Source organism: Capra hircus, chromosome 28 (assembly GCF_001704415.2).
Source record: "Capra hircus breed San Clemente chromosome 28, ASM170441v1, whole genome shotgun sequence".
NCBI lineage: Eukaryota > Metazoa > Chordata > Mammalia > Artiodactyla > Bovidae > Capra > Capra hircus.
The window spans coordinates 17,704,755-17,727,077 of NC_030835.1; the positions used below are offsets into that span (position 1 = coordinate 17,704,755).

At 53.6% G+C, this 22,323-nt stretch overlaps 2 protein-coding genes across 3 annotated transcripts in view; one reads left to right on the forward strand and one right to left on the reverse strand.

The window, feature by feature from the left end:
* Positions 1–22,323, reverse strand: part of CDH23 (cadherin related 23) — a 431,691-nt gene that overhangs the window by 46,327 nt on the left and 363,041 nt on the right. The gene's annotated exons all lie outside the window — the stretch shown is intronic.
* C28H10orf54 (chromosome 28 C10orf54 homolog) overlaps positions 1–22,323 on the forward strand; it is a 31,206-nt gene that overhangs the window by 1,534 nt on the left and 7,349 nt on the right. Inside the window, exons 2-6 of one of the 2 annotated variants that reach the window (XM_013975632.2) lie at positions 9,439–9,867; positions 10,670–10,726; positions 16,754–16,861; positions 20,727–20,754; positions 22,059–22,255. In XM_013975632.2, the coding sequence (XP_013831086.1) occupies positions 9,439–9,867; positions 10,670–10,726; positions 16,754–16,861; positions 20,727–20,754; positions 22,059–22,255 (819 nt within the window). The remainder of the gene's footprint in view (positions 1–9,438; positions 9,868–10,669; positions 10,727–16,753; positions 16,862–20,726; positions 20,755–22,058; positions 22,256–22,323) is intronic. The other variant, XM_005699167.3, reaches the window with a different exon arrangement.

Genomic DNA, 22,323 nt, shown 5'->3' on the forward strand with positions numbered 1-22,323 from the left:
AGGGGATGGTGGCAGGCAGGAAGGCCAGCAACCCGCTGGCTACAGAGCCCTGCCCTGTCCCAGCCTCTCCAAGTGACCCTGAGAGGCCGTCAATTCTCTTAGCCCTGCCCTGGGTCCTCCTCTGGCTGGGCTGCTCTCTGCTCAGCAGCCCCAGTTTGGGAAACTGAACTCCAGAGGACGAGAGCACAGGGCACTGGCTCACGAGCAGCCAGCAGCACGGAGGCTCGGAGCCCCTCGCTTCGTGTTGTCTACACAGCCTGGAGACCTGCCAGAGACAGCTGGGTACTCCATCTCTTCTTGCGCCCAGCTCAGGGCGATAATTAGGGTTTGAAGCAGTCTTCCACTGAAAGGAGTCACGAGAATTCTGTTAGGTTTGAACTAGTCTGGGACTCAGTATTCCTAACTGTAATATGGGTGTGCTAATGAGTATTCATGCTGCTACCTAGTAGAGTGTGCAACAAGGGGGCTAAGAGATGGGCAGGCCTAATTGCAGGCAAGGTCCAGAGGGTCTGTGAACTGAATAGACCTGCTTACCAGCCCGCTAGGTTCCTGCCCCGGGCAGGTTTGATGCTTTGGGAAGGTGAGATGGGGTGGCTGGTGCAGACCTGCTCTCTAGCTCTTGGGGCCGGGCCAGCACCGCGGAGAATGGTGGTGGTGAGCCTGATGCTTAGGAGCCCAGGAGAAGTTGCAGATACCCCTTTCCTGGACCTGACTCAGGGTGAGATGGGTGGAGGGAGGTACCTAGGAGGCCAGGACCCAGAAGACCCCAAGGATGGCAGAGCCTCTTCTCCCTCTTTGGCATCCCTAGGGCCTATGGAAGTTATTGACCTTGCCATGACCTCACAGGCTGACCCAGGAGTCTCCAACTCTGGGTCTAGTCCATGGAGGTGCACTGAGGAAGGAGGAGCCCATCCTTCCCTGTATGGTAAGCAGTGTTGCAGGCCCTTGTTGAGTAACCCAATGGTGCAAGCCTCTGACACAGCAAAGACTAGTCTTAGGAAATCCACAATCCTCTGCCCAGAAGCCCTGGGGTGGAGAGAAGCAGCCTTGAGGCCATGGAAGGGGTCCCCAGCTATACTGGGGAGCCCCTGGCTGGGCTGGTTGCTCTCTTTTTCTCCCAAACGGGGCAAAGGTCTGACCTCCAGGGACAGGGTGGCCCCAGTGGGAGGTACACTGCTGAGGGGTGACCTCCCTATATGCAACACACACAGGGGGTCTTAGGGCCAAACAGACTGAGGGAAAGAAGAGAGGGAGGAAAGGGTCCTCAGTGCCCATTGGGTATACTGGCAGTGACCCCTCAACCAGCACTGACCAAGTCCCAAAGACTGAGTTTGAGGCTCCAGGTTTTAAGTCAGCTGTTCATCCAGGAGCAGTCTGGCCTCACCAGGGGAGGGGGACCAGGAGCAGCGGGACAGCTTCTGATAGAGCCTGGGGATCCCTCAGTAGCAGTGCTGGCCCATGCAAGGCCTTCCTGATGCCACCATGTGTGAGAATGGCGAAGCTAGGGATTTGCAGTCGTGTGCCCTGCCTGCCAGGGTTTCTTGTACAACCCGTTACTTAACAGTCCAGCTCGGGGAGGCAATGAGCCCTCCATTCACCTCTCAAGATGGCCCTGTACTGCTCTGTGATTTTGTGCATTGCTCAGCATGCCTGAGCAGGTTCTATCATCTCTCCAAGAGGCACGATGACAGTGCCTCCCCCAGAGGCTGTGGCGAAGGGTACACACACAATATAGCACCTGGCACCTGCTTCTGGCTGTGTGGTATGATTCTGTCTCCTGGCTTTTGACGGCTGCATGCCACTGGCTTACTGTCTTAGCTCTTTGCTGCCTTAGCTCTTAGCTAAGCTCCTTAGCGCTCTTGCTGTCCAACAGAGTGCCCAGAGCACGGGAAGGCACTGACTGGCTTCCCTGGGGCAGGGCTCTCTAGAATCCTGGAGGTCTGGGGTGCTGAGTCCAGCCCTTTGTGCCACCTCTATGCACTTTGAGTCTGAAATGCCCGTGCAGGTGCCTGTAGAGGCTCCTCTTAAGGTTCCCTGGAGATGGGGACTCTGCAATTTCAAGGCAAGCCAGGGTTTGCTTGCCTTCTTAGGGTCTTGTAACTGAGCTTAATGTTCAGCCTATTTTACTTTGGCTGACCATCCCCAGGGAGAAAAACAATGGCCACCTTTGTGCACACCAATAATTCAGTAATGAAGCTGCTCTGCTCCTTGGCAAGCCAGCCTAGTCTCTTAACCCTTCTACATAGGATCTTACTTCTCATGGGGACCAGGGGGTCAAGTTCTGCCTCTGCTGTTCACTTACTATGGGACCACAAACACACACTCCCTCTTTATCTGAGCCCTGAGTAGGCTGGGTAACAGGGTCTCAGCAAAGCTGAAGACATGCTTCTGAAGGGTAATTCCATGATGGTGTTTCCTGACCTTCAGTCCATTTCTTCACCACCTTGGGGATTTCTACAGCGTCTGCCTATTACCATATGTACTTTAAAAAATCTACTCATTTCTTTTACTTAGGTAAATAGATTTTAAAAGGAAACTGTATATCACTTGCCATAAATGGAAAGCCAGTGTCACTTGCCATAAATAGAACAAAATCATAAAAGTGCATAATAGGAAAACCAAATATGGTAAATTCTGATTGGAAACTATAGCCTGGAGAAGGCTCCAAGCCTGCTGTACCTTGCAAGAAAAAAAAGACGACGAGCTTAGCATATAATAGAGATGTTTTGGAGATACACTGGTATCAAACTAGGACTTTCTCTTTGATGTAATCAGGACTGAAAGAGAACTGAAAAGGGAATAGCCTTCTCTCTATGTGATTCAATGTTATTTAATGCCATCAAACTGAAAGTAAAACTCCTTATGCTGATGCCGTGAGCGCCTCTCCACTGCAAAAGAAAACTCCCCACTGTGCAGAGTGGCAGCTGGTGGCAGGGGGCAGTTTAGCTCTCCTGGAAGAAGGGAGGGAGGGCAGTTTCCCATCCTAAGAGGCCAGGACAGGGTCAGCAGGCCAATCTGGGCTTCTTCCAGACCCCAATTCTCCCGCCTCCCCCATTGCCTTCTTCAAACAAATACAGTGGCTCTAGCTGGGTCCTCTTCTCATGCTGGGACCAGCTGGCTGTCCCAAGAGGGAGCTGGCAGCCCCATTGGCCAGGTCACACTGTACATCTGTAGGAAGGAGGTGGGGACCGTGGTTAATCCTCGGCTACTTCTACACTGCAGACCTCAGGAGCCAGATGACCTGGGCTCAAATCCTGGCACCACCAAGTACTATTTGTGAAACTCTGTACAAGTTACTTAGCCTCTCTGTGCTTCAGTTTCCTCATCGGTAAAGTGGAGACGGTCACAGTCCTACCTCACAGAGAGCGGGGATTCAATAAGTGAATCAATGTAAAAGTGATCAGAATGATGCCTGGCACAGAGTAAGCACCTGCTGCTGCCATGACCACCAAGCCTCCTGCACTGAGGGGCAGGCACAAAGAGATAGGAACCTGAACCTCAGGACGTCCTCAAAGCACAGGAACTTGAGGGGAGCTTGCTGGAGCCGGCAATCTGGGCTACACAGAGCCGTCCTCAGGGAAGGCCTGGGAGAACTGAGGAAGAAGCCATCCAGAGGAGTGGTCACCGGCGCAGCTCTGGTCAGCCCCAGGCTCTCCCTGGGGAGGTGTGCTGGCCAGCAGCCTCCAGCCCCAGAGGCAGCGATGCTTTCCCAAGGTGCTGGAAATGCCACTTCCTCCCATAGAGCCTGGCTTCCCCTTCCTAGACTCCTTGGTCTGATGTGAATGGACATTTCCTGCAGGAGGAGGTATCAATAAACACATCTGAGATGCCCTTTGTCCTCACTGGCTACGAAGGCCCACGGGCGGATCTGCCAGCTTTGGGCCCTCAGCCCCTTGCCCTGGAGCTACTTCCTGGAGCTTAGCGCTGGAATCAGGACCAGTCCTGATTGGTCCTTACCTCTGTTGCCCTCTGTGCTCGGCATCTTGATAAAGACAGAGCCTGGCCTTTCCTTACACCCTCATGGACTGCCCTGGCAGGGTCCATTTGGGGTCCGCTGTGAGGGCGAGGACCTGGCCTTTTGCATCTAGCACAGGGCCAGCAATAGCAGGCCATGAGTAACTGTTTACTTACAGCCCCTAGCAGCTAGACAGAGTCTAGCTGTTTGGGTGGGGCCTTCTAGGCCTGACTAATTGAACCAGGGACCCACCTCCAAAGGCCAGGGTGTTGCCTTGGTGACTGTGGGCTAAGTTCATGCCTGGTCAGGGAAAATACACAGGCCTGTTTACATGCCCTCCCCCCCACCCCCACACCCATCCCATGCACACCCAAAGGGTTTCACGAGGTGCCTGCTTGCGGGGGAAAGGGGTCACAAAAACTAGCATCTTGAGATGAAGCCAAACAAGAACTTTCTCTTAGACTAGAATAGAAGCTTTTACAAGAGGCTCAGCCCCTCTGTGGCTGAGGGTCCCATTGCTAGAAAGTGGCAGAAGCAGGACTGAATTCTGAGTGGAAGTTCCTTAAGGAACCCTGCACCCCCATGGCCTCTCTGCATTGGGCCTGGCTCAAGTTTGGACCTTAGTAAATATTTGTGGAATGAAAGAATGATGTTTTTGCTTTGGGTCTGAGGCAGAGCAAGGATGATTGCGTGGAGAGCGCAGAAGTCAACTGGAGGTCAGCTCACTCTGAGCAGCTAGAGGATGACATGTTAGCCCCACCCGCTGGAGGGGTGGAGGGCTCTTCCTGTCTGCAGTGTTGGCCTGTCCAAGGTGTGGGCCTCTGTTCAGCCACATAGGGCTGTGTGGCCTTGGGCAAATCGCTTCACCTCTCTAGTTCTATTTCTTCCTCTTTAAAATGGGGATAATAAGAGCTACATCAGAGGTTATGAGAATTAAATGAGTGCCAAGTGCTCAGCAAGTCCTAACATGTAAGAAGTGCTCATAAATGCCTGTGGTCATCTTCGTATTGTTGCCCATTCTTGTCACCCTTCTCTGCCCTGAAGAAAGACAGCCTTTCTCACCTGCCACAGGGTTTCAGAATTGGAAGGTGGCTAGGAATGTGGGGAGTCTCTCAAGATAGGACAAAGAAAGGGAGACCCAGAGAAGGATGGGACCTGCCCAAGGCACATAGTAAGGGCATGGCTAAGTGGGGACTGGGGCCCAGGGATCTGCCCACCCAGGCTAGAGTTTTAACCCTAGACCTAGAATTACCCCAGGGTCACAACATTCTTCCTGCACGTGCTTCTGCAAACTCAGCCAGCAGCAGGGTGGTGGGGGGGGGTGGGGTGGGGCTGGGCCCTAAAAACAGCACAGTGATGGATGGTTCCCACACAGGCACAGGCTCAGCCTAGGGCCTGGGGCCTTTTCCTGTTCCACATGCTCTCGGCCACCCTGGAGCCAGGGGCCTTCCTCCCCAGTCTCCGACAATGCCCCAGGTGTCCAAAAGGATCTGCTGCTTACAATAAGCAACATCCTCTGACCAAATAATTATAATTCCAGCTGGGCTATTTATAGCCCCTGATAACACACGTGTATGTGCAGTCGTGGAAGGCATGGGGCACGTGTGTAGTTTTCCCTAACACCGTGCCCTTGCGAGTCCACCTAAGGACAGGCTGCCCCGGCCTTATTCTGGTTGGAGTCTCAGACACAACAAACAAGATGTTTTCTCTCCCCCAGGACAAGTCCTGTGGACATCTGGCCCACACCATCCAGTCCGTTTGCTGGAACTGAATACTCTCTCCCACACCCAAACCTAAAGCCCAGTGTAGCTTCTCCTTTTTCTAAAAGGGGAAGAGGGCCTTCTGGGGTGCTTGGGGTGTCAGGAATTGAGCAATGACCCTCCCCAGCTCTGTCTCTGAACCCCGCTTCTGTGTTCCCCTGTGAATCTGCAAAGAAACTGCCTCTTGGGCTGAAAAGCACGTCCCCACTGCTTTTCTGGGGAATTCTGCGGTCCTTAGCATCACTGCTTGGACCAGGGAGGCCCTGGGCTGGTGCCCCATTGGAGGCCCTGCTGCTTGCTCCCACCCTGCCCCGTCACCCTGTGCTCACAGACACCTATCCTGCCCACAAGCTAGCCTCATCTTGCCTACATATTCGCCCCACCCCATCCACACCTCTGTCCACTTGACAGTCCCCACCCTGCTCGGCTCTGAGCTCCACTTCTTGCTTCTGCCTCCACTCACCCAGACCTGCGGCCCTGGCCTCCACTGAGCCAGCCTTCCCCTGGCCCCCAGGGTGTGCGTGCTCCTGCCAGTACTGCTGGATCTGGATTCGGCTCACACCCTTGGGGGTAGTTCTGGGGCTAAAGATAATGTTGGGGAAAGGGAAAATGGGGTATCAGTCGGGAAAAGTGCTGGTGGGAGCTGTCACATGGCTGGCTGGGGAAAAGGGGGAGCACAGGGCAGAGCTAATCCAGGTCCACTCTTTGGGTGGGTTTTTGTTCTTCCTCAGAGGGCCCTTTCTGTGACTACTTCCCACTGTCATTTATTGGCACAGCCATGACTCAGTAGCTCGGTTTCCACTGGGGGCCTTGGGTGGATCACTTTCTCCCTGAGCCTGACTGTTATATCTGTAGGACAGTGGGCTTGGGGAGTGGAATGCCTCCCTGGTTAGAAACCAAGGAGCCCACTCACGGACCAGAAACTCAAATGTCTGTGGGACACTGATGGGAAGAGAGTGAAGCAGACTAGGGGGAAACATTAGGGAGAGGTGGGGACTGCGGCCAGCTAGAGCACCAGGGTCCCATGGGAAGAGGAGGGTGCTGCTCAGTTTCAGTGGACAAGTGCCTCACGGGAAAGCTGTGTGTGCTTGCGCTCAGCTGTGTCCAGCTCTTTGTGACCCCCATGGACTGTAGCCCACTATGCTCCTCTGTGTGTGGAATTTTCCAGGCAAGAGTACTGAAGCGGGTTGCCATTTCCTCCTCCAGAGGATCTTCCTGATCCAGGGATCAAGATCAGGTCTCTTGTGTCTCCTGCATTAGCAGACAGATTCTTTACCACTGGTACCATCTGGAAAGCTGGGTTTAGTGTTAATGTTCTGATTTTCAAAGAGAAGCTGGAAGTCAGAATTTTCGTATCAAATTCTTGGTCTTTAAATTTTGGCAATCTCAAAAAAAAAATGTAAAATACTTTGAGGTTCAAGTAAAATATATTTGAAGGCTGAATATGGCCTGTGGGCTGCCAAATTCTGAATTTTTTTCTTTTAGTACAGTGTCTAAGTGCTTGAGTTTAATTCTGACTCTGGTATTTTCTCTGTGAACTTCAGTGAGTTACTTAACATCTCTGTGCCTCAGTTTCCTCATTGGTGAGACAGGAATAAAAATAACACCTGCCTTACTGGGTTGTTGGCCATGCCCATCCTACTTATTATTCTTCTAGTCCTAACTAGATCCTTCTTTACCTGAAGCCCCCATGCTTCAGGTTCTGAGTTTATACCCTCCAGAACTTCAGGCAAACCACTTTCTCTTTCTTGACATCTACATTTCTCCCTGAAAAGAAGATGAGCATCTTGACTAAAGTTCTGACGTTTTTGCTCACCTTGGCAATGACTTCCCAAAAATCTGAGATTCCTAGACATGGCCCCCTCTCACATGCAGGTGTCAGGAGTGGGAGGCTCTGGTGCGTCTCTGTCCTTTTTACCCTCTGGGGCTTAAAACTCCACCCTTGCAGACATATTCTTTGGGGGAAATGTCTTTCTGCCTCCTCACACTCTGCTTTAAATATGTAAGCATGCCAAGGTTGGGCCACAGCTGTTATCAGTCATTCACACTTTGGTGAGAAAGGATTCAAAGCAGGCTTCTCTGTTCTATTTTCACTCCTAAGAAATGTCTTTTGAATTGCAGAAATGACTTAGAGACCTATCTAGCTCCCAGGTATCAAGCCCCAACTTTCAGAGCATTTCACATAAATTATCTGTAGTTTTGCCTCAACTCTGGCAGGGAGCTGTTCCACTTCTGTGTTTTACAGCGAGGCATCTGAGGCTAAGAGTCTATGTAACTCCCAGCTATTAGACTCCTTTGCAGGCTGAGCCCATTCCAAAGCTACAGCGTCTGCCTCTCTCCTGACTGGGCCAGGCTTTCAGCTCCTCTGGGGAGGGGTAAGGAGACAGGCTGTAAAACAGGGAGAGGGCGTCTGGAAAGAAGTGGCATTATTATCTTGGGTTTAGGCAATGGCAACGGAAGGGGCATATCCATTTGGATCTTGTACATATTTCCAAACCCTCCTTCCCTGTCGGCCCACAACAACCCCTGAGATGCCAAATAAAATGAAAACATCGCTAATGTCTAGTAACTATAGCTATCGCTCCACTGTCTGCAGAGGGCATGAGAGCTCACATAGCGTGTTCTCCACTTTCCCTCATTCTGTCCTCTCACAACCCCACTGTAGCTAATATTTTCCTTCCTGCACACATGAGGAAACTGAGGCTCACAGCTAGACAGAATTTTCTGTTAAAGGGCCAGTGCTTTGGGGGGTCAACATGGTTACATGCTGGGAGACGGGGGTAGGGTAAAGAGGACCCTTCATTTGCTTATTGAAGCAAAATGAATGAGAAAATGTGTCTAAGAAGACCAGGTGGCAGGCAGGCGCCTGGATGAGATGACCTTTTCTTCACACCTGTCCTTGTCCCTGAGACACCTTGGGTATTTCTGCTTTACTGCCTCCCAAGTGCTGGGCTCCTGTCTGTCCATCAACCCCAAAGATTCTCCTTCCTTTAAGAAGTCTCCTGACTATCCCCAGGAAGGTCATGTCCTCTTTCCTTCAAGTGCCCCGAAGGCTGGTGCGGCTTTGCCCTTTGTCCTGTGGGGTTACTTTTTCAGGATGTAGGACTTGTCTAGCCAGCTAGGCCATAAGCTCCCACGGGAGGCTCTGTCTTCAGCATCCAGGTGAGATAGAGCCCCTGGCATAGGCCTCACATGGGCAGATGCTGCCTTAGTGCTCACTGATGAGGGGGGTGTGGGGCAGGCTGGCCCCAGGAGTGGCAATAGATGCCGATGGCCCCCAGAGGGGTGGTCCAGGGCAAGGGGCTGCTGTTCCCAAACTGCCTTCTGCTTCTCCCACCTGATATGTTGAGCACGGGAACTGCAAGTGCCAGGGGCCAGGTCTGGGCAGAGCCATGGTGCCTGCAATGAGGGGACGGGAGCTGGGGTCAGCACACGTCCCTGGGAGAGGGACACTGGGGGCCCGGCCCACCCTGCTGCCTGCCTGGTGTTTCGCCTATGCCTCATCCAGCTTTACCTGGGGAGGCTCCTGTGGCTCCTCCCACACAGCCTGGAGGGAGCCGGGTAAAAGAAGAAGCTGAGGCTTGCGGAGGTCAGCTGACTGGCCCTGAGCTTGTGGCTGGGGAACCCATATCTTTGAAGCCCCAGGCTGAGGTTCTTCCCTACTCGGGTGGGTACTGGGAGTGTTGCCGGTTCAGGTGGGTGATGGGCTCTCGTCTCTCTTAGCAGGCCTGGTGACAGCGTTCAAGATTGCCACGCCCTATTCCCTGTACGTGTGTCCTGAGGGGCAGAACGTCACCCTCACCTGCAGGCTCTTGGGCCCCCTGGCCAAAGGGCACGACGTGACCTTCTACAAGACCTGGTACCGCAGCTCGCGGGGCGAGGTGCAGGTCTGCTCAGAGCGCCGGCCCATCCGCAACCTCACGTTCCAGGACCTCCACCTGCACCACAGTAGCCACCAGGCCAACAGCAGCCAGGATCTGGCCCAGCGCTATGGGCTGGAGTCGGCCTCCGACCACCATGGCAACTTCACCATCACCATGCGCAACCTGACGCTGCTGGACGGCGGCCTCTACTGCTGCCTGGTGGTGGAGATCAGGCACCACCACTCGGAGCAGCGGCTCTTTGGGGCCATGGAGCTGCAGGTGCAGAGAGGTGAGCCCCTCCTCTGCGGGGTGGCCGGGGGCGGCTGTCACTGTGGGGATGGTGTCTGAACTTGTCTGGGAGGATGAGCAGAGGACCGAGTGACTGGTAGGGGGTGGCACTGTGTGTCTGGTGGTGCGACACTGTGCCAGGGGTGTCTGATTCTGTATGGGTGGCGCTGGTACTCCAGGGGTGGTGGATGGGGTGTGAGGATGTGGAGCTGTGAACACCTCTTTCTGGGTCGTTGGGTGTGATGGAGAGGAAGGGCATACAGGACTCTGTTTAAGACAGTGGGGTTTTTTGATGGGAGAGAGTATAGGAACTAGTGGAGAAGGAAACGGGAACCCACTGCAGTATTCCTGCCTGGGAGATCCTATGGACAGAGGAGCCCGGGCTGCAGTCCATGGGGTCGCAAAGAGTAGGACACGAATGAGTGACTAAGCACATGAACTTGGGCTGGGAGTGTGTCTGCTCATGACAATTCCAGTGCTGTGATATATGACCTGGTGTGTGGGTGTGTGGGTGTGTGGGTGTGTGTGTGTGTGTGTGTGTGTGTGTGTGGGTGTGTGTGTGGGTGTGTGTGTGTGGGTGTGGGTGTGTGTGTGTGTGTGTGTGTGTGTGCGCGATGGGCAGGGCTTGCCTGGCTGTGCAGTGAAAATATGCCTCTGTGTGTGTGTGTGCAGCTGGGCCAGCACTGCCAAGGGGACACGAGCAAAGGTATCTGTGACAGGAGCAGGGCACACCAGCCTGGACAAGTCTTCCTGGCTGCCAGGGTCTGACGCCCACTTAATGACCCTTCTCTCTGCTCCCACAGGCGAAGAAACACTATCCAAGTGCATCGCGTACCCACCCTCCTCCAACGAGAGTGAAAGTAAGGAACCACCTCTTGGCTCCTCTGGAGTCTCTGTTCTTCTCTGTCCTTACCCTGGACCCAGACCTCATTCTGAACTCTGACCTCATCACCCCAAGCCCACGGAACCCCATTCCTCCTCTGTTGCTGCCGCCCCTCCCTTTTGCTTCCTCCTTCACCTGAGCCATTGGGCTGCAGCCCCCAGAAGCCCACGCCCCTTCTAAGGCCTGAAGTTTGAGGAAGCTGGCTTCTGAGTCCTACCCCTGACTCTTGGGTGAGGCTGTGCCCTGGCAGTGACCTTGGGCCAAGTGCCCCCATGATAGATACTGGGTGCCACAGGCTGCCGACCTTGTTTTCAGTGGGGACCACTCCTCTGCCACATGGGAAGGAGGGCAGTGTGTGTGGGTCCTCCTGGCTTGGACTCTACCTTGTTCCATGTGTGTGGAAAGGGCAGAGGGAGAGGCTGAGGCTGAGGCAGGGGAACAGAACGACCTTTCCTGAAGCTCCTACTATATCTCAGGCAGTGTGCTAAGTCCTTCTAAGTACTGGTATCTCAATGGCTTCTTACAAGAACCCTGTGAAGTAGGTGTCACCAACTTCATGGCACACTCATGGAAACAGAGGCCCAGAGAGGTGACATTACTGGCCTCAATTCACACATCCCACAAGGAAAGCACAGCTGGCACTGCTCACCCCGCCTTCTGGAGGTGAGGTGCGCACAGCTGGGGAAGGAGATTGGATGCACAGGGCGGTGGGTGGCAGTCAGCCCCCTGGTGTTTGGCCAGAGGTGCCCATGGAGGGCAGGGGCATTGCTCCGAGGGATGCCTGGGCACTAGCAGTCCAGGTGAGAATACCCAGCAGCTTGGAGACAGCAAAGGAGAGATGTCTTAGGGGTGCCCTCTCTTCTGACAGGAGGGGTTCTTGGCTTCCTCAGCCTTCTCTCCATTAGTATTTATTTGGCATCCAGTCCGGACCAGTTCCTGCCTAAGTCCTGAGACACGAAAGTGCAGGTCTTCTCCCTGCCCTCCAGGAGGACATCCATCACAGCTGAAGCCAGGAAGCTCAGCCAAAGCCAACCCCCCACTCAAAGGCCATGGTGACTTTCTATTCAAACTACTCTTTTTTTTTTTTTTTTTTAAACAACAAACAGACTAGCCAGGAATAAAATTAGAACACACTTTTGGTCTGAGCCAGACCCACATGGAACTAAGAAACTAAGAACAAGCCTCTTCGCCTGCACACCACAGAGCTCATGTGTGGCCTCGCACCAAGCTGCTGCCTTCCTCACTTCCTCCACTGGTGGCTCCCTGGGGAGGGTGGAGAGCGCCCCCGCCTCACACCCACCCTCGGCAGCCCCTTCCTGCCCATGCAGCAGCCTCACAACTATGTGTGCACACACGTGCTGTGCACAGGACAGGGTAAGCCTCACCTGGTGGGTCCCTGAGTGTTCACTTCCCCATCACCCCTTCTACTATGAGCAACCCCCCAGTCCCACTTCTGCCTCCAGGGGCTCCTGCAGAACAACTCTGCCACTGCTCCCATTTCACAGATGGAGAAACTGAGGTTCAGATGGATGAAGTGAGTGGTTCTTAGTCTCCCAGAGCCAAGAGGAGAAGCCAGAGCAACCTGGGTCTCAGTGTGCAAACCCTGCCTGAGTACTGGGGCCCTCCCCTCTGAAAGTCATTCATTTTCAGGAAAGCACTCATTTTCTGAAAGTCAGCTGTCTTGGAGACAGTGACAAGAGATGCTAGAGGGGACAGTGTCAGAGAAACCAGGTGTGAAACGGAGAGGGAGTGGCGATCTGGGTCATTTTTCTTGCTCTAGACTCGAGAGCAGCAGCTGCTGGAGTTAAGGGAACAGAAGTCACCTGGGGAGTTCCAGGAGTCTGACGGATGAGAGCCCAAGGGTGAGGCAGAACTTGACTGCTGAGAGAAGGTCAGGCTTCCTTTGCTGGGTGCCTCAGCTCTCAGGTTTTGACATATTCCTTCCTCTCCAAGTCATGGGATGTGCAGCCTCACTCTGCTCCCTGCTTCCCTGAACTACTGTCTGCAGGGAATTGGCTTCTTAATGGCCACAGGCACACGTTCGCTTCTGTCCCAGTTGTCAAGGGCAGGGGCAAAGTGTCAATCTGAAAGCTTCTTAAAGGCTGGAGCCCCCTTTCAGAGTCTGGGTTCTGGCGGTCTGGAGACAACAGCTGTGAGGAGTCTTGGCACTAAGGTGGAAGTGGTCTCAGATGAAAGGAAACCCAGCTATACTCTGGGGTGGGGTGTGGGTGCTTTGACAGTGCTTCTGTTCTCTGGGTACCGTGTGTCCACTGAGCAGCGGGAGCACGCGTGTCCCTTTCCAACTCGCAGGGAGGCAGCCCATGTTATCAAAGGTGCTGAGTCAGGGGTCCAAGACTGAACGCTCACAGGGCCAGGGAGCTGGTAGGGAGGGCAGTACGGAGCAGCAGAGACTGGAGAAAACCCAGCTGCCAGTCTGTACCTGCAGTTCCAACTGTCACACGCCAGGAGAGGGGCCCAGGGTCGCCAGAGTCACTAAATTTTCAAGCAAAGTCAGAAGTCCAGATTTTACTTGAGCTCTCAATTTTAAACTGTTGGCAACTAATAAAAGAAAAAAAAAGCTAAGTACTGCTGCTGCTAAGTCACTTCAGTCGTGTCCGACTCTGTGCGACCCCATAGACGGCAGCCCACCAGGCTCCCCCGTCCCTGGGATTCTCCAGGCAAGAACACTGGAGTGGGTTGCCATTTCCTTCTCCAATGCATGAAAGTGAAAAGTGAAAGGGAAGTCGCTCAGTCGTATCCGACTCTTAGCGACCCCATGGACTGCAGCCCACCAGGCTCCTCCGTTCATAGGCTTTCCCAGGCAAGAGTACTGGAGTGGGGTGCCATTGCCTTCTCCTAAGCTAAGTACTAAGCTGGCCATATTTGCAACTTGAGTCTATTCTAATGAAAGGCAGTGTGATGAAGTGGTTAAGAGCACAGATCCTGAAATCACTCAAGTTGCTGAACCTCCCTGTGCCTTGGTTTTTTCATCTGTAAAATGGAGATCATGGTTGTATGTATACTTTTAAGGTTGTTCTGAGGCTAAAATGAGGTACTCTGTGTAAAGAAAGCACTAAGAACCATGCCTGGCACAGAGTAAGTGCTGTGTATGTGTTGGCTATTATTAATTCTAATGTGCAGTTCTAGGCCTGGCTTCCCAAATCATCTCATCCATTCCCCTGTACCAAGGCAGGATGGCAAGTAGATGGCAGGTGGACGCATATCCTGTTTTCTAACAGTGTGAAACATTCGTCTGGTGATCCATGTGCTTAGGAGGTCCCAGGGCTGACTGCTGGGTCCTGCCCTCTGCTGCACTTACGTTTGGAAAGACCCCAGTCCCTGTTATAAAGACAGGGGCTCCACAGCCAGCCTTGGTACCAGATCAGTTAATGATGCTTCCAGCCAAGAAGCTCTTTAGTTTCCCTTCTCTAAGTGCAGTCCGCGGGGTTGCAAAGAGCTGGACGTGACTTAGCAACTGAACAGTAACGACAGCAGCAAACTGCAGCCCCAATTTCCTAATATCTTGGGGGAGGAGGAAGGTAGCTGGTGCATGAAATCCCCATATCAGCTTGAGGCGGCAGGGGAGGTGATAAGACAGAAGTGGGATGAGGAAGCCGGTACCGAAGGAGCCCAGGAGCCCCGAGCTGCTGAGGGGCTGTGGTTTTTCACTGAACCTGCGCCAGGAGGCTGGACAGCCCATCTCCCCGAGAAGCAACCTCTCCACCCCGCAGCACAGCAGATGTATGCTTTCATCCAGCCCCCTCCCCGGAACCAGGCAGTCCTGCTGAACTCCTTCCTCCGTAAACACCCTTGGGTACTGACAGGCCCTGGACAAAGCCTCGCTGGGCAGGCTGAGCCCCTTCTATCCTACCCCGCTCTGTAAGGGCCTGGCACACTGCTTGGTGCTGGCTGGGCAGCTGCCTCTGCCAGTGCCTGATCACCTTCTCGGCGTGAGCCTGCCTCTGGATGGCTACAGGACCAGACACCTCCCCAACTCTACCCCAGGTACTGGCCACACATGGGGGATGGTGTGGGGAGCTGCAGCGAGGCTGCGCTCTGCAGAGGAGCCCATGGTCTCAGAGGGCAGCTGGCCCACAAAACTCCAGCCAAACCCTGCTCCCTGGGCCTAGCCTCAACTCCCAGCCCAGGCTATAAGGAAACCAAGACCTGATCCCCTAGAGGGGCCAAAGAGAGGGAGTCTTTGCTTGGGGACCACAGTCAGGAGAGAGGTTGGGTCAAGATGCTCAGTGGTCACCAACTGGCTACACCGTACGCTGCTTAACGCCAGTCTGGAGGACACCTGCTTTGATGACCAGAGAAGGGTGCTTTGCAGCCGTTTTCTCAGTGCCCACAATAAGGTCCTGTGATGGAGTTCAGAGATACTCAGATGTCTGAATTATAAAATGTTTTACTTTCAGTACTCTGCATCAAAGTGCAGCCTCGCTAAGATATGTGGGGAGCCTGCTTTAATGTGGAGCTGAACTTGCTTTGTAACAACAGAGCAACTGTCCCTGTACCAGCGGGTACTTCTAAAGCACCCGAAAACAGCTTTTTCTCTTCCGAGGTCTGAACAAACTCTCTGAAAGCTTGTTTACACTGTCGGGTTGTTCAGTAATACAATGAGATAAAAAAACAAGCCTTTATACCCAAATAAGTAGTGCAAAGGCAACAATGAGCCCGTTCACCTCCCCAAAGCTCCCAGGGCCAAGCTGACGCTGTGACAAGGTATTCTACCCCATTGTTTTTTTTGTCAGAGGGAAGGGCTAAAATTGGGAAGGAAAAGCATTTATGCTGGTTGTGGTTCTGAGGGCACGTCTGTTCCCAGCTAAACTCCTGGAGTCAGCAGATGGACTCAAATAAAACCTCCCATGCTGTGGATGGGACCATGAAGTGGTACAACTATTTTTTTTTTTTGCAGGACAATTTAGCAATAGCCTAAAAAAAAAAATACACATACTCTTTGGCTCAGCACTTTCACTACTAGGTTTTATGTAGTGATGTACTTGTCTGAGTGAGCAAAGATGCCTATACAAGTTCGTTGCTACATTATTAGTTATGCTGAGAAATGGAAGCAACCTACATATGCACCAGTAGGGGACTGTTTCAATAAACTTAGGTGAGCCCTGTGATAAGCCCTAGGCGGAATGAGCTAGATCTCTGTGCCAATACAGCTAGATCTCGGTGTCCAAGCTGTGCTAAGTGGGAAAACCAGTTGTCACGTGATCCCATATATGCTATACATGCGGAGAATGTATCTAGATTATGTCTCTGGAGGGGGCCCAGGCACAGGTGGAGAAAGAAAATGTTGAATTAAAAAAAAAAACTTGTAAATTTGTGTGCGTGTAATTTCGAAAGCTTAAAAACATTTAAATTGGACAAGCATTCACATTTCCCTAGTTCCTGCCCCAAGATGTTTCCCCGTGAACTGTACATGTGAGATCACTTTTAGAGGCCCTGTCCTGGAGCCAAGGGGTCTCTCAGGGGATAAACAGGGCTTTTCATTCATTCATTTTTCATTGTGATAGAACATAGATAACATAAAATTGCCATTTTAACCATTTTTAAGGGTACGGCTCAACGGCACTCACTACATTCTCGTTGTGTAGTTATTGCCACTCCTCTGTTTGCACAAGTTTTTTATCTCTCGGGCTTCCTTCGACCTTGAGCTCTGTGACATGGGGCCTGTGAAGGGCCTGCTCTCCTCTTCAGGGAGCAACCACCTGTCCCAGGTGGCTGAGATGTTTCCTGCAGGCTGTGAGGAGGCCCCTTCTCTTTCTCCCCTGTAGCTGCCTCAGCCGTAAGCGCCTGGCCTGATTCCTGGGTGCTCTGGCCCTCTTGGGGTTCCCAGACCTTCCACGCCTCTGCAGGTCGCTGCGGGTCTAGCTGTGGGGCCTGGGTGAAGGTGGGCCCCCATCCTGCTGGGCCTTCCCTCTCTGGGCCTCAGTTTCCCTCAGGAGGAGTAATGGGAATGGGGCCTGACTTGGCTGCCTCTCTGTCCATTCAGGCATCACGGCTGCTGCTCTGGCTACGAGCGCCTGCATTGTGGGTATTCTCTGCCTCCCCCTCATCCTGCTCCTGGTCTACAAGCAAAGGCAGGTGGCCTCCAACCGCCGTGAGTATCCCCGTCTGCCTGGGCTAGGTGGGGAGTGAGTGACCTGCCCCAGTGTCCCGCTCAGCCACAGGGAAGAGCCAAGGCAAAAGGCTGACCCAGTTCTGCTCTTCAAGAGATAAGAGCTGGGCTCCGTGGTGGAGAGGAGGGGACCCACTGGCCCCTGGCAGTGCTGGCTTCATACTCAACAGGGATCTGTTGAATGAACGAGCAGTCTTATGGAGTAGCTGAAACTTGTTTATGAAAGCGGTGTCACTTGGAGATTGCTGGGGGACCTGCTTTAACATATAGGTGGGTTTGTCTCTGTAGCAACAGTTGGGACAAAATGACCTTTGGATTATCAGAACTGGGAGGGATCTTCGAGATAACTCGATTCAACTCTTTCCTTTTACAGGTCACAAACCTAAGATCAGCAGGGTTAAATAACTAACCAAATGTTATAAAACTTAGTGAGTAAGACTCAGACTCAAAGCTTTTCAACTCAGTGGTTTTCAGGGAGCATAGTTCCACCGCATAATAAAAACACTCCGCATGAGCATCGTAGCTGAGGACCCCTAACTAGCAGGATTGCTGTGCCAGGTACCATGTCCAGTCTGCTATGTACATTCGCTCATGTGCTCCTCCTAACAGAGTCTAGTCTTACTACTGGCTCCGTTTTAAAGCTGGGCAAACTGAGGCACAGAGCAGCTAAGGAGCTCCCTCAAGGAACCACTTATGAGCACGTGGTGGAGCCAGGTTTCCAGCTGTGATGCCTTTTCACTTGTCTCTTCGGGTGACAGTGCCCTTTGCCCTTCCTTCGACTCCACCCACAAGCCTCGGCCAGCCTCAGCCCTCCTAGAGCAGGAGCCCTCCGCACCGCCCCCTGCCCCTGCTGTCTGCAGCAGGAGGTAGCTGAGGGGGCTTTGGCTGGACTGGAACAACTGGACATCCCTCTGTCCCTCTTCAGTGGGTCACTCTCCCCCACCCCTCAGGAGGCCCTATTCCTCTCACAAAGCCTACCACAGTTTATCTACACAAACACCCCAGGGTTGGGGAAGGTGAAGAGATCTGGAGCAGAAAGAGGAACCCAGCAGATGAACCAGGCAGAGGCGTGGCTACAGAGCCGCCCTCAGCTCCTGCTCATCTGTGGAGTGCTTCCATGGAGGTGGGGAAGGGATGAGGAGGGGCCGTGCTCAGGCAGGCTTGGCTCCCAGCAAAGGAGGTGCTCTCTGTCCCCTCTTACTCCAGACCGTAGGTCCGCCTCCATCAGGGAACAGGAAACTGAAAGTGAAGCTACTTAGTCGTCTCCGACTCTTTGTGACCCCACGGACTGTGGCCCACCAGGCTTCTCTGTCCATGGGGTTTTCCAGGCAAGAATCCTGGAGTGGGTTGCCATTTTCTTCTCTAGAGGATCTTCCTGACCCAGGAACTGAACCCAGGTCTCCCGCATTGCTTTACCCTCTGAGCCACCAGGAAGCCCCCAGGAACTGGGAAAACAAATTCCCGGCAGAGGCGGGCGCGGGGCCGGGGAGAGGCACTACTGATCCTCACGGGGGCCCCCAGGGGTTGGGCCAGGGCTCTGCCTGTGTCCCAGGCAGGAGGAAGGAAAACCAGAGAGGGGACACCCCCAGGCCGGAACGCTGTGGCCGTGTCCTGAGGACACGGGCAGCCTGGGGTCAGCCCCCAGTATCTCCTGCTGCAGGTACTGGGAGACCTGCAGACTGAGAGCTTCACAGAGAAGGGACAGATGAGCTGGGCGCTGAAAACCTGAAGTGAAAGAAAGCTCGAGGGGGTGCGGTGGGCCAGCCAGGGCTATGCCATGACCAATGACGAGCACGCCTTCGGAAACTCTAAACAAATTCCATTTTCTTCATAGCATCTTATCCCCAGATTTAATACATGCAGTAACAGGAAGGTATCAGTCATTTATCTCCTAATAAATATTTTTGAGGCCAGTCCTCTGTCCTCTCCAAAAAAAGACTTATGTGGTTGAAGGTTTAGAGACAGACACACGTGATGCCAGAGGGGACGATTCTAGAAAAACCAGGTATGAAATGGAGAGCAAGTGGAGATTCGGGTCATTTTTCTTGATCCAGATTTTACAGAAGCAGCTGATGGAATTATGGCAGCAGAAGTCACCTGGGACACAGCAGGAGTATGGCCCCAGGGTAGAGGCTGAGTGGCCTGGAGCACGGGTGGTGGCTCAGAGATAGGACTGTGTGTGGTGTGCTCCAGGCAGGGTGCTGCCACAGAGCTGGGCATGGAGGGAGTGCTTGGGAGTAAGCCACACTCAGAAAGAAGAGAAAGAGCAAGGCTTGGGAAATTAAATTAAATTAAAAGATGCTTGCTCCTTGGAAGAAAAGCTATGACAAACCTAGACAGTGTATTAAGAAGCAGAGATACTGCTTTGCCGACAAACGTCCGTCTAGTTAAAGCTATGGTTTTCCAGTAGTCATGTATGGATGTGAGAGCTGGACCATAAAGAGGGTTGAGTGTCAAAAAATTGATGCTTTTGAGCTGTGGTGCTGGAGAAGACTCTTGAGAGTCCCTTGGAGTGCAAGGAGATCCAACCAGTCCATCCTAAAGGAAATCAATCCTGACTATTCATTGGAAGGACTGATGCTGAAGCTGAAGCTCCAATACTTTGGCCATCTGATGCGAAGGACTTACTCACTGGAAAAGACCCTGATGCTGGGGAATATTGAAGGCAGGAGAAGACGACAGAGGATGAGATGGATGGCATCACTGACTCGATGGACATGATTCTGAGCAAGCTCTGGGAGATAGTGAAGGACAGGGAAGCCTGGCGAGCTGCAGCCCATGGGGTCGCAGAATCGGATATGGCTGAGGACTGAGCAACAGCAACAAAGTGCTGGGGGCACTGAGGCAGGCAGGGTGCCACAGAGGCCCATGGGCCCGGCAGCCTCCCTAGTATCAGGCAGACTTGGTTTCTTCAAGGGCAGAGGAGAGGATGAGCTGAAGGAAGGCAGAGGCCTGCAGGAAGCTCCACAGAGTCGCCCTGGTAAACAAGCAGCCCTGATTCCGATACCACGAGATTTCAGGAACTTGTATGCAACTTCCCACACAGAATCGCCCTGGTAAACAAGCAGCCCTGATTCCGATACCGCGGGATTTCAGGAACTTGTATGCAACTTCCCGTGGGTACTCTGTTGTTGCGCCCCTCCCCCACCACTTGTTTCCCCATCGTAATGCGCAGCAAAACTCTTCAAAAAAAACAAGAAGGGTCTGTGGGAGTACGTGGGGAGCTGCCAGAAAGAGGGAAGTTGGGGTAGCTGCATCTGGTTTGTGGGATGGGGAACCTCCACAGCGGGGCCGGGTGGCAGCAGCTTGACTGCAGGGTAGAGAGTGGTAGCCCGGCTGAGAACTGATGAAGTCTCAGGCCCTCCAGGGTTCCTCTGAGAGATGATGACCCTATTAGGCAATGCAGAGGACAGAACAGAGGGGACCAGGAACTCTAATTAGGAACTGACCTTGCAACACTCCTGCCCAGTAAATCATGGCTGACGACCAGAACGTGACAAATGGCCGCACAGGGAACAACAGTTCAGGAGCCAGGCCTCTGGCTGATCCTGAGTGCCTAACATCACCACCGCTGCCTTTGGTTTCCTAGCTGCCCCACACGCTTGTCAAATGCATCCCAAGCTTGATTTATCATGGGTCAACACGGGCCGCTGAGCAAGGCCCCCACCTGCTGGGTAGACACACAACACTGACCTCCTGGCTTCTTGAGGGAGCAGAAGTGGGATCCGGGGCTGAGCACGGCCCTGCCCAGGTTCATTCCCATTCCCGAGGGGTGTCTGCCAGCGAGGGCCAGGATGCTGTCTGGGAAAGCCTTCCCTCTGTGACCAGCTGCTCTGTCTGTCCCCAGGTGCCCAGGAACTGGTGCGGATGGACAGGTAAGGCCCATGGAGACCGTCCTGCGGACACTTGCCACAACTGTGCCATCCCAGTCAAAGTCTGGCAGCCTCTCTCCTTGCCTTCCCTGGGCTGTGGTCTCTGCTGGGCAGTATCTATCTACACCCAGCTTCTTATACAGCAGTTAATGCGGAAGGGGTTGGGCGAACTTTATAGCCAGGACAGACTGATTCTCCTGACTCCACTAGGTTCTTTCCCCTCTCCTCTCTGGTCACTGCTTATATCACAATGGGGCTGAGAACACAGATATGGACTTCCTGGTCCTCCCTGCACTCTGGGCCAGCTATCAGGAAGGAGGTATGTCCATGCAGTAGGGCCCCGGTTTAGCTGCCTGGCACAGCTGGTTAGAAGAGCATTTGCCATCTGCCATCTGTGCCGACTGGCTGTTTGCCCTGCCACCCCTCACCCAGCCGGCTGGCTCCAGCGCTGCTTGGATGAGCAATGCACCCACCTTTGGGCCTCAGTGGTCAGCTGGGGTGGGGAAGGGGAGGAAGCAGCTGAACCCAGGCAGACCCTGAAACATGCAAAGGAGGTCAGCACATGTGGAGTTGAGGCCCCAAGGAGTGCAGGGCACCCCAAGGAGAAAGCAGTCAGGTCACAAGGGCAGAGGCTGACCTAGCTCAGATGTCGTGGTAGTGGGGAGGGCAGCTTGGGGATGGAGTGGATGGGGAGTGTGTGTGGTGTGCCCTGGGCAGGAAGCTGGCATTGGGCCTGGCATGGAGGGCATCCTTGGGAACAGGACATGCTCAGAAACTTGGCCCCAGTACATGTAACACCAAATTCAGAGCTCCTCCCTGGTGTCTGAAAGGGATAATATTTAAGACAGGTCACAGGAAGTCCTAGCTAGATCCTGCTAGCATCTCAGAATTAGAGCGGTCCTCAGAGGTTGTCTCACTCCTAGGGAGGAAGAAGGTCTCCCTTTAGCTCAAGACAAGCTGTGGGGACAATCAGTCCTAAGGCCATTAATTCTACTGACCAAAGAGAGACTTGTCTCCTGATTCAAGAAGCCAGAGTCCTAGAGCCGCTCTTACCTGGGGCTTCTTTCCTGGGCCTGGGGACAGATGGTCAAATGCCCTCAGCTCAGGGCAGGTGGGGAGTGCAGCCCAGCTTTTCCTCCCTGGCCCTGGAGCCTCCCTTCCTGCTAGGAGATGCTTCCGAGGCCTAGGGTGGGAAGGCAGGTGAGGGGAAGGGTGGGGAGGTGAGGGGAGAGAAGTGAGGCAGGCCAGGTGGGAGGTCAGAGGCCTAGCCCAGGCAGCACGCATGACCTCCTATCCTGCTTCTCCAGCAACAACATTCAAGGAATTGAAAACCCTGGCTTTGAGACCTCTCCACCTTCCCATGGGATGCTGGAGGCCAAGCCCAGGCAGCCCCTGTCCTACATGGCCCAGCGGCAGCCTTCTGAGTCTGGGCGGCACCTGCTGTCTGAGCCCAACACTCCTCTGTCTCCACCGGGCCCTGGGGATGTCTTCTTCCCCTCCCTAGGTGAGTGCTTCTCTTCCCTAACATTGCTGTGACCGGCAGTGTACCGGCCACACTCCCCACCTTCCTGG